The sequence below is a fragment of the Salvelinus fontinalis genome, unplaced genomic scaffold (genome assembly GCF_029448725.1).
Source record: "Salvelinus fontinalis isolate EN_2023a unplaced genomic scaffold, ASM2944872v1 scaffold_0446, whole genome shotgun sequence".
Classification (NCBI taxonomy): Eukaryota; Metazoa; Chordata; class Actinopteri; order Salmoniformes; family Salmonidae; genus Salvelinus; species Salvelinus fontinalis.
In genome coordinates this window covers 1-11,097 of record NW_026600655.1, presented here as the reverse complement: position 1 = coordinate 11,097, position 11,097 = coordinate 1, and the positions used below count along the sequence as shown (strand labels likewise).

General features: G+C 40.9%; 1 protein-coding gene across 1 annotated transcript; it reads right to left on the bottom strand.

The window, feature by feature from the left end:
- Positions 1-878: 878 nt before the first annotated feature.
- LOC129846079 (zinc finger protein 345-like) lies at positions 879-10,527 on the bottom strand. The gene is made up of 4 exons (XM_055914068.1): positions 8,199-10,527; positions 7,663-7,760; positions 7,355-7,532; positions 879-2,959 (listed from the first exon to the last, which is right to left on the bottom strand). The coding sequence occupies exons 1-4, from the start codon at positions 8,365-8,367 to the stop codon at positions 1,689-1,691; spliced, it is 1,716 nt and encodes a 571-aa protein (XP_055770043.1). The 5' UTR covers positions 8,368-10,527; the 3' UTR covers positions 879-1,688.
- Positions 10,528-11,097: the final 570 nt, after the last annotated feature.

Genomic DNA, 11,097 nt, shown 5'->3' with positions numbered 1-11,097 from the left:
TGACTGTGGTACATCACCTCCCCAGTCAACCTATTATCAGAGGGGTGTATTATGACATCATATAGAACTACTCAGACATTCTAAATATCACTTGATTATCAGAGGTTCATCCATATCATGAAGGTGGATATTGATCCAACCATTTCAAAAGTAATGACCAGGCTGATGGAAACAGGATATGCCTTTACAATTTTATAAAAGCCGACAGACGATATGTTAGTTCGTTTGACATGGTGGGGTCTTTTTGTGTCAGTAAAAATGTTTAAGCGAGAAATAGCGGTGGAAACTCCTTTATGCTCAAAAATGTATATTTAAGTTTTGTCACGCAAAGCCTTTTATCTGCAATGAGTCTGTTTGATAGAAACATTTCTGGTGGGAAAAGGCGTATATTGTTTTATGCAGATTTTAGAATATTCACATGAAAATCTGTCTCAAATTACATGGAAACTTAGCTACTAAGGTGGATATTGATCCAACACCTGCCACGTATTCAAACCAGCCCACTGGGCACAGACGGCAGTTCAACATCTAGTTTCTATTTACATTTCTTTGAGTCGTCAACTAAAGTGAATTCAACATTAAATCAACACAAAATGTCACCTGTCATTGGATTTAGGTTGCCAGTTGGATGAAAAATAACTAAAAATAACTGATGTTGATGGCTTTTTACAAATCCAATCAGTTTTCTACATCTATCATCATCACATGGATTTGTTTTGTTGAAAGTACGTGGAAACAACGTTTATTCAACCAGTGGGAGGCTTGTAATTGCCCCCAGAAAAGTTGAACGAGGAACTCTTCATTGAGACAATGATAAACAGCAATCCGTGGGAGAGTTGAGGTGGATATTATAAAATAAGCATCTGCTGGAGTCCAAGTCAAACCAAGATTCTTTATTTCTGAGCTCAGAGAGAATAACAGAGTTGCACAGCGCAGTGTAGACAGTCTGAATTCCAAAGCATTGGGTGATGAGCACATATCTTTATAGTTTCCTGTTCCTGGGAGGGACTTTATTCATACAAGGACGCAGGTGCAGCTGGTTTGCAACACATAATGATGGTCCAAAGAACAGGAGATTATAATAGGACAGTTTCACAAGGTTAGTCACATAATCAGTTATGTGGACACACATACAATTAACATTTTCCGTTACAGTCTGAATATTTGAATTTCATTAAATCATCAGTGGGCCAACAATGCAAATGTAAACAATGGAACAAATGCATCACATCCAAATATCACTGTATTATCTGTAGTGCTGGAGGAATGACACACCCAGATAAACACACACAAAGAGTTTTAAAAAGGACCATTTAAACACATGGAATCTGATCTACTTTATATTCAAAGTGACATACTCCATATTAAATTCATGTTTTCTAATAAAAACAAACAAATATATGTTTGAGTATACCTTGTACCATTTAATTTCATATGGTAAAAACAAGTAAACACATTATCAGTCAACAATATAAGACAATGGGAGCACTGTGTATGTACTCTGATGAATATTAAGTCAATGTGATGTGAAATATCAGTATACACGCTAAGAGAAGTAATTTCTCTCTCCTGTGTGGATTCTCTAATGACGTTTAAAAGACTGTTATGAGTGATATATTTTCCCTAAGTCTGGGCTTTTGTAAGCATTCTCCGCTCTGTGTGCAGTCTAATGTGTTATTTCAGGCTTCCTAAATGGGCAAAAGCTTTGCACCCTGGGAGGAGTGGTAAGGCTTCTCCCCTGTGTGTATTCTCTCATGTCCTTTCAGCTCCCATGACTGGTTGAAACACTTTCCACACTGGGAGCAGTGGTAAGGCTTCTCCCCTGTGTGTATTCTCTCGTGCCGTTTCAGATGCCCTGCCTGTTTGAAACACTTCCCACACTGGGAGCAGTGATAAGGCTTCTCTCCCGTGTGTATTCTCTCATGTTGTTTCAGCTCCCCTGACTGGCGGAAACACTTTCCACACTGGGAGCAGTGGTAAGGCTTCTCCCCGGTGTGTATTCTCTCATGTTGTTTCAGCCCCCCCGACTGGCTGAAACACTTTCCACACTGGGAGCAGTGGTAAGGCTTCTCCCCGGTGTGTATTCTCTCATGTCGTTTCAGCTCCCCTGACCAGTTGAAACACTTTCCACATTGGGAGCAGTGGTAAGGCTTCTCCCCTGTGTGTATTCTCTCATGTTGTTTCAGCTCCCCTGACCGGTTGAAACACTTTCCACATTGGGAGCAGTGGTAAGGCTTCTCTCCCGTGTGTATTCTCTCATGTCGTTTCAGGTCCCGTGACATTTTGAAACACTTTCCACACTGGGAGCAGTGGTAAGGCTTCTCCCATGTGTGTATTCTCTCATGTTGTTTCAGCTCCCCTGACTGGTTGAAACACTTTCCACACTGGGAGCAGTGGTAAGGCTTCTCCCCGGTGTGTATTCTCTCATGTCGTTTCAGCTCCCCTGGCCAGTTGAAAAACTTTCCACATTGGGAGCAGTGGTAAGGCTTCTCTCCCGTGTGTATTCTCTCATGTCGTTTCAGGTTCCGTGACATTTTGAAACACGTTCCACACTGGGAGCAGTGGTAAGGCTTCTCCCCTGTGTGTATTCTCTCGTGCTGTTTCAGATGCCCTGGCTGTCTGAAACACTTTCCACACTGGGAGCAGTGGTAAGGCTTCTCCCCTGTGTGTATTCTCTCGTGCTGTTTCAGATGCCCTGGCTGTCTGAAACGCTTTCCACACTGGGAGCAGTGGTAAGGCTTCTCTCCCGTGTGTATTCTCTCATGCCGTTTCAGGTCCCGTGACATTTTGAAACACTTTCCACACTGTGAGCAGTGGTAAGGCTTCTCCCCTGTGTGTATTCTCTCATGTTGTTTCAGGTCCCATAACCGGTTACAACTCTTTCTACAGTGGGAGCACTGGTGTCGTCTTGCTGGTTTGGATGTCCCTGGCTCTGGTTCCTCTGAGTCTGGTCGTTCTCCTGCCAAAGACACTGTGTTATTTTTAAATAGAGACCCAAATGAAACCTCCACATGATAAAACAACCTTGCTACGAGGGTAAATCCTAAATCAGATCTCTCAATAACCTGAGGCCAGTTTTAACAATTATAGTGTGATTTTAAAATAAATGTAGAGCTTCCTGGCAATTACTGCTATGTTTACATTACTTATTTTATTCATCCTGTTTTACAAGTCAGAACACAAAAAACTAGACAGTTCTAGGACACTGAAGACACAGACGTCGCTAGAATCCAATCGAGCAGGTAGTTCTAAATATATAACTTTCATAGCTGTATGATACAGAATGTGACCTACACACTTCCTTAAACATAAAATAACTAAAGAAGTAATTTTGTGTGGAAGTCCAAAACTTGTTTTTACGTCGAAGATACAAAGCACAAGATACAAAGCACTTGAACTTTGTGAAGCATTTATTTGGGCTGCAATTTCTAAGGCTGGTAACTCTAATGAACTTATGCATCAGAAGTAACTCTGGGTCTCCCATTCCTGTGGTGGTCCTTAAAGTAATGATGGACTGTTGTTTCTCTTTGCTTATTTGAGCTGTTCTTGACATAATATGAACTTCGTATTTTACCCAATAGTGCTATCTTCTGTATACCACCCCTACCATGTCACAACACAACTGATTGGCTCAAACACATTAAAACCTGTTATAGCTTGGGGTTCCGCTAGCGGAACGTTTCGACAACATCCGGTGAAATTGCAGAGCGCAAAATATTTATTTATTTGAAATAATTAACTTCCATGCATTCACAAGTGCAATAAACCAAATTAAAGTTTAAGGAAAGAAATTCCACAACTTAACTTCTAAAAAGGCACACATGTTAATTGAAATGCATTTCAGGTGACCACCTCATGATGCTACAGTCCTCCTTTAAGACTCCATGCTACAGTCCTCCTTTAAGACTCCATTATGTTTCATCATTAGATGCTACAGTCCTCCTTTAAGACTCTATCATGTTTAGAATGTGTCTGGAAGCGCTACTCTATTCTACTCTCATCCTTTCAGTTTTAATCATATTTATAATAGTAATAATGTTATAATAGGTAATAACTAACTTTAATAACTAGAGTTAATACCTGCCTGGCGCCCAGACAACATCTTTATCTTTACCCCCCTCTTACAATACCGCTACAGAATTAGCATAGTAGGCCATGTAACTTAAGGTAATCTGAAATATTTAGGACAAACTTATTCCTTGCCACCCATTCTGGAACTCACTGCAGCTCTATGTTAAGTGTTGCAGTCATTTCAGTCGCTGTAGTAGCTGAAGTGTACAGTGTTGAGTCATCCGCATACATAGATACACTGGCTTAACTCAAATGTCATTGGCATGTTGTTGGTAAAGATTGAAAAAAGAAGGTGCCAAACAGCTGCCCTGGGCAATTCCTGATTCTACCTTGATTTTGTTGTACAGGCTTCCATTAAAGAACACTGTGCTCTGTTAGACAGGTAGCTCTGGGGCGGCAGGTAGCCTAGTGGTTAGAGCGGTAGGCCAGTAACCGAAACATTGCTGGATCGAATCCCCGAGCTGACAAGGTAAAACTCTGTCGTTCTGCCCCTGAACAAGGCAGTCCTAGGCCGTCATTGAAAAAAAGACTTTGTTCTTAACTGACTTGCCTAGTTAAATAAAGTTTACATATAAAAAAAACCTCTTTATCCACAATATAGCAGGGGGTGTAAAGCCATACGTTTTTTTCAGCAGCAGACTATGATCGATACTGTCAAAAGCCGCACTGAAGTCTAACAAAACAGCCCCAACAATATTTTTATCATCAATTTCTCTCAGCCAATCAGTCATTTGTAAGTGCTGTGCTTGTTGAATGAACTTCCCTATAAGCTGAAAGTCTCAATTTGTTTACTGTAAAATAGCATTGTATCTGGCCAAACACCATTTATTTTTTTAAATGTATGGGTTGGTAACAGGTTGATTGGTCGGCTATTTAAGCCAGTAAAGGGAGCTTTACTATTCTTGGGTAGTGGAATGACTTTAGCTTCCCTCCAAGCCTGAGGGAACACACTTTCTAGTAGGCTTAAATTGAAGATAATGCGAATAGAAGTGGAAATATCGGCCGCTATTATCCTCAATCATTTTCCATCCACGTTGTCAGACACCAGTGACATGTCATTGTTGATTTTTTTGCCCAAAATGTCATTTAAGGTGCTCCAAAGCTTTTTACAATCATTCTTCATGTCATTTATCTTTGTTTCATAGTGTAGTTTCTTCTTTTTATTCAGTTTAGTCAAATGATTTCTCAATTTGCAATAGGTTTGCCAATCAGTTATACAGCCAGACCTATTTGCCATCTCTTTTGCCTCCCTCTTCATCATACCATTTTTAAATTCCTCATCAATCCACGTGGATTTAACGTTTTTTACAGTCATTTTCTTAATGGGTGCATGCTTATGAGTAACTGGGATAAGCAATTTCATAAACGTGTCAAGGGCAGCGTCTGGTGGCTCGTCATTACACACCACGGACCAACAGATATTGTTTCCATTGATGGAATCGGCTTAACTTTGAACATGGAGACATTAAAGAAGTGATAGGAAGTGAAAGAGACTGGGTGTTATGTCAGAAGTTAATGGTTCTCTGAAGAAAGACAGATGGCTTCGGAATGTGTTGGGTGACGAGAGGAGAGCAAAGTGTGAAACAGGGGAGACAGATGGACATCTGTGGATTAGATGGAGGGGTTGAGGTCAGGACAGATTCTCATCAGGGAGACAAAGGTTTGGTATCCTGTTACCCTCTTTACTCTCTTCCTGTGGAACCATAAGATGTAAGGATTGGAGAGAAGGAGGAATGTCTTACGTGAGATATAACGTGGGGCAAAAAAGTATTTAGTTAGCCACCAATGAACCTTGTGAAGACTTACAGAAAACGTTTGACCTCTGTCATTGCCAACAAAGGGTATATAACAAAGTATTGAGATAAACTTTTGTTATTGACCAAATACTTATTTTCCACCATAATCTGCAAATAAATTCATTAAAAATCCTACAATGTGATTTTCTGGATTTTTTTCTCATTTTGTCTGTCATAGTTGAAGTGTACCTATGATAAAAATTACAGACCTCTCTCATCTTTTTAAGTGGGAGAACTTGCACAATTGGTGGCTGACTAAATACATTTTTGCCCCACTGTATATCTGGATGGAACAAATGTTGGGTTGTCTGAATTACAGCTGTACAAAACCTTTGGGAATAATTCAACTTGGTTAAAGCTTCTCTAGTGTCCGTGAGTTATTTACTCTGAAAAATAAGAACCTAACAACATCAACACCATAGGAATCACTACAAACAATTGTATGACCTCTTATATAGCACATTAGGCCCAGCCTTTTGGAACTGTGGTTTTCCTAGATATGGCTACTATATTGTGATCACTACATCCAAAGAATCTGGATACTGCTTTCAAACAAATTTCTGCAGCATTAGTAAAGATATGATCAAAATATGTGGATGATTTCATTCCTCTACTGTTTGTAACTACCCTGGTAGGTTGATTGATAACCTGAACCAGGTTGACGGCACTGGTTACAGTTCAAAGCTTTCTCTTGAGTGGGCAGCCTGATCACAGCTTTCCTCCAATATTAGTTAATTAATTAACAGTGTCTTGAGTTTAGTTTGCCTGTTCTACAGTCTTGTAAAGATAGGGGAGTTGACTGGGACAGGCAATGTAACATCCATAATGTTTTAAGGAAAAGTTTTTGTAAAACAAGCACCTTACAACGGATCATTGAAACTTTCTCTCCAAAGCTAACTTTCATCAAGGTTTTATATGGTCTATTGGTTTCTCTCTTTTCATTGGCAGAATCCTTTTTCAGTGTTATGATATTCATAACATCCATATCCACCAGTCTATCTTCATGTCAACTAACAGAACTCTGCTGGTTGTCCTGGTAACAGATACCAGTCTATCTTCATGTCAACTAACAGAACTCTGCTGGTTGTCCTGGTAACAGATACCAGTCTATCTTCATGTCAACTAACAGAACTCTGCTGGTTGTCCTGGTAACAGATACCAGTCTATCTTCCTGTCAACTAACAGAACTCTGCTGGTTGTCCTCGTAACAGATACCAGTCTATCTTCATGTCAACTAACAGAACTCTGCTGGTTGTCCTGGTAACAGATACCAGTCTATCTTCATGTCAACTAACAGAACTCTGCTGGTTGTCCTGGTAACAGATACCAGTCTATCTTCATGTCAACTAACAGAACTCTGCTGGTTATCCTGGTAACAGATACCAGTCTATCTTCCTGTCAACTAACAGAACTCTGCTGGTTGTCCTGGTAACAGATACCAGTGGGCAGATCTATTGTATTTGTCCAAACTAAATTACAGCACTTACTTTGATGTGTCAAATCTGATCCTTTCTTCTCGTCTCCTCCTCTCACAGTTCCACTCAGCCCTGTTGTTTTCCTGCAGTCCACCAGCAGCACAGACAACCTCTTCATACCCAGCAGTAAGGCGCTACCGGGAGAGGCACGACACGGGGACTCCGGGAGGGAGGAAGGGCTAGCGTTGTCCTGGTAACCATAAAGAGGGGACACAGACACATATCATTATGGATGCTGATGTCACTGTTGTCATAAAGTGCTTTACAGAAACCCAGCCCCCGATAGAGCAAGCTGTATGCTAGACCAGACCAAGCTGTACCATCTGGTGTTCTGTTCTGGAGAGACTCTTCTCTGCCTCGTCAGCATCAGGATGTTGTTGAGGCTCCCCAGAGAATCCATGATAGTCACATCTCTCTCCTGTGTGAATGACAACATCAAACAGACAGTCAACTTATGATCTTCTATTGCAATCATAGGGTCTTACCAGAGACATTGATATGTCTAAAAAGGGCCTAAATTGGCCACTTTCATTATGCTTTTTTTTAAAATACGGTTTGTGATGCAAATGTAAAAGGTTGTACCACGAAATGGGTGCCTTTTGCATTCCTTTGATATTTTATGTAGAAATTATGCACCAGAATTGGATTGTAAAATCCTGTTATACAAGATGAAGTGCGCTTTAATATAGACCACGTCCTGGTCCTAAAAAAAGATGTACCAATGGCAGATTGAAACTAACAACTTATACAGTACAGAACAACATATTCATGTGTAGAACTTCAGTAGAATCCCCCTTTAAAACCCCACAGTTCAACAACTGCTGTTTGTGCCCCTGTTTTTAAAGACAGTACTCACTGATGGTAATCGGATATTCTGACTCCTCCTCCTCCCTTTTCACTTCCAAAACGTCTTCCTCCTCTTTTATTGAGATAGCCTCCTCTGCCTCTTTTACTCCAAAAGCTTCTTCCTCTCCTTTCACTACATTCTCCTCCTTCAATGTTACGGAATCTTCCTCCTTTTTCATTCTGAAAGCTTCTTCCTCTCCTTTCACCAGAACTTATTTTCTCCGTCTAGTTTAGTGAGCTCATGCTCTGGGCGATTAGCCTAGTGCAGTATGAAGTTAACACATTCCCTAATTTAAGAAGCAAATTACGTTAAAATGAACTATTAGATACGTAAACAGAATTGTGTTCTAAACACCATATAATATAATATACACAGGATTAGTCTAAAGAGCTTAAATGCTCCTGTTTTATGTTCGCTAGCAAACCACCGCGTTGGTTGAATCAGAGGCCTTTTGTCGCTGTTGAAGAAGCCTCCCGCCCCGTCCATTAAATGATACGTCACACAAGAAGCATTACCTGAAAAACTCACATTGCCATCTGCTGACTGGAGTGGGTAACACAGATTGGAACAAAAATAAAGCAATGTCAAAAAAAGTAATTTAAAAACAACCAGATGTTATGTTAACTTACTTCTTAGAGCCAAAACGTTCCTCCAGGGCTGACCTGCCCATTAGGTGACAGATTGAAGAGGGCGACATTAGCTTGGAATATGCCATCCTCGTCAAATTGACCAAGGCTCATCGCTAACAACACCTCACATAATTCTGCCCAAAAACAATTAAAACTTCTCACCCAGTGGCATATGGGATATTTAGGTGAGTGTTAGCACATAAAGCAGTGCCCACTTTGCAAAAGGCAACATGGACAGATAGGACTCTACCTGTGTAGAGCACATGCCCCTTTGCCCTTCCTGTCTCTAAAGTGCCCTTTTGGGTGGTGGTATAATTTGTATTCCTTTTTTGTCATAGTTATTTTTAACCCACTGCCTGCAAGTCGTTTTTAAATTCACCTCAGTGATTTGTATTTTCCTTCAACTTTCTGAAGAGGAAACAGCCAGGAAATGCCCCTGTCTGAGTCCATTTGTCTACCACTATGTGTAGTTTTTAGCGATGATGCTAATGACAACCATCTTCTGGTTGATGGAAAAGTTTTACATTTACATTTACATTTAAGTCAAGTTTTCCCACAAACCTTTTCAATTAAATGTCAACTACAAAGTAGTCTATGCCTACCTGGCAGAATGATATCATGATTATTTGCATCAATCCAGTTGTGATTTGTTCAGCAAACTCTGCAATCACATGTGTGCTACAGAGACACCACTAACCAAGCAAGGCTCTTGCTGGTGCCACTTGAATTAAAGGATATCTACACCCAAAAATGAAACTGTCTTAGATTTTTCTCAGACGACAAAAGTGGTCTCCTTTTGTTGTTTTTCTATTAACAATGTGATTTTGAGAGCGAAAAACTGAAAAACAGAGACAATATCAGAAACCTGGAAAATTACTAAACGGAGAAAACGGAATTTGAGAAAATATATTAAATATTCTATTGATTTTCTCTCATTATGTCACACCAGACTTTGCTTTGGCTCCCCCTCCTGTCCAGTCTAGGCGTTCAGCGTTGCCGGCCTTCTAGCTGCTGCCGAACCTACTGCTGTCAAACGCCCTTCAATCATCAACCCCCGGCCTTCTAGCTGCTGCCGAACCTACTGCTGTCAAACGCCCTTCACTCATCAACCCCCGGCCTTCTAGCTGCTGCCGAACCTACTGCTGTCAAACGCCCTTCACTCATCAACCCCCGGCCTTCTAGCTGCTGCCGAACCTACTGCTGTCAAACGCCCTTCACTCATCAACCCCCGGCCTTCTAGCTGCTGCCGAACCTACTGCTGTCAAACGCCCTTCACTCATCAACCCCCGGACTTGTCTCGTCATCATTACACACACCTGGTTCCAATCGCCCCTCTATCACTGTATATATACACTCCCTCTGACATTCGCCTTTTTGTCGGTCATTTGTAAATGTTACTTGTTTTCCTGAGAGGAATCTCTCCTACTATTTCCTGAGTCCTTTATATAGTTCACCCTGTGCCTTTTTGTTAATGAAGATATAATTTGAGCACAACAACGTTTGGGTTTTGTTCCGCTTTGATCTGTTGGTGCTGAAATAAATTCAGTCTTTCCAAACCTGAGACTGCATCCTTCCTACTCCTCTCTACACCAGTAACACATTATCTAGGAGAGTGTAGAGCAGTGTTAACCAATCCTACTCCTCTCTACACCAGTAACACATTATCTAGGATTGTGTAGAGCAGTGTTAACCAATCCTACTCCTCTCTACACCAGTAACACATTATCTAGGAGAGTGTAGAGCAGTGTTAACCAATCCTACTCCTCTCTACACCAGTAACACATTATCTAGGAGAGTGTAGAGCAGTGTTAACCAATCCTACTCCTCTCTACACCAGTAACACATTATCTAGGATAGTGTAGAGCAGTGTTAACCAATCCTACTCCTCTCTACACCAGTAACACATTATCTAGGATAGTGTAGAGCAGTGTTAACCAATCCTGGTCCTCCACTACCCCCAACAGTAACACATTATCTAGGATAGTGTAGAGCAGTGTTAACCAATCCTGGTCCTCCACTACCACCAACAGTAACACATTATCTAGGATAGTGTAGAGCAGTGTTAACCAATCCTACTCCTCTCTACACCAGTAACACATTATCTAGGATAGTGTAGAGCAGTGTTAACCAATCCTGGTCCTCCACTACCACCAACAGTAACACATTATCTAGGATAGTGTAGAGCAGTGTTAACCAATCCTGGTCCTCCACTACCACCAACAGTAACACATTATCTAGGAGAGTGTAGAGCAGTGTTAACCAATCCTACTCATCTCTAC

Excerpts from the sequence above, each read along its gene's own strand:
- LOC129846079 (XM_055914068.1), bottom strand. The coding sequence starts at position 8,367 with ATGAAAAAGGAGGAAGATTCCGTAACATTGAAGGAGGAGAATGTAGTG. Across the intron at positions 7,761-8,198 it reads AGAATATCCGATTACCATCA|GAGAGAGATGTGACTATCAT; the intron begins GTGAGTACTGTC and ends TCATTCACACAG. Across the intron at positions 7,533-7,662 it reads CCAGAACAGAACACCAGATG|GACAACGCTAGCCCTTCCTC; the intron begins GTACAGCTTGGT and ends TATGGTTACCAG.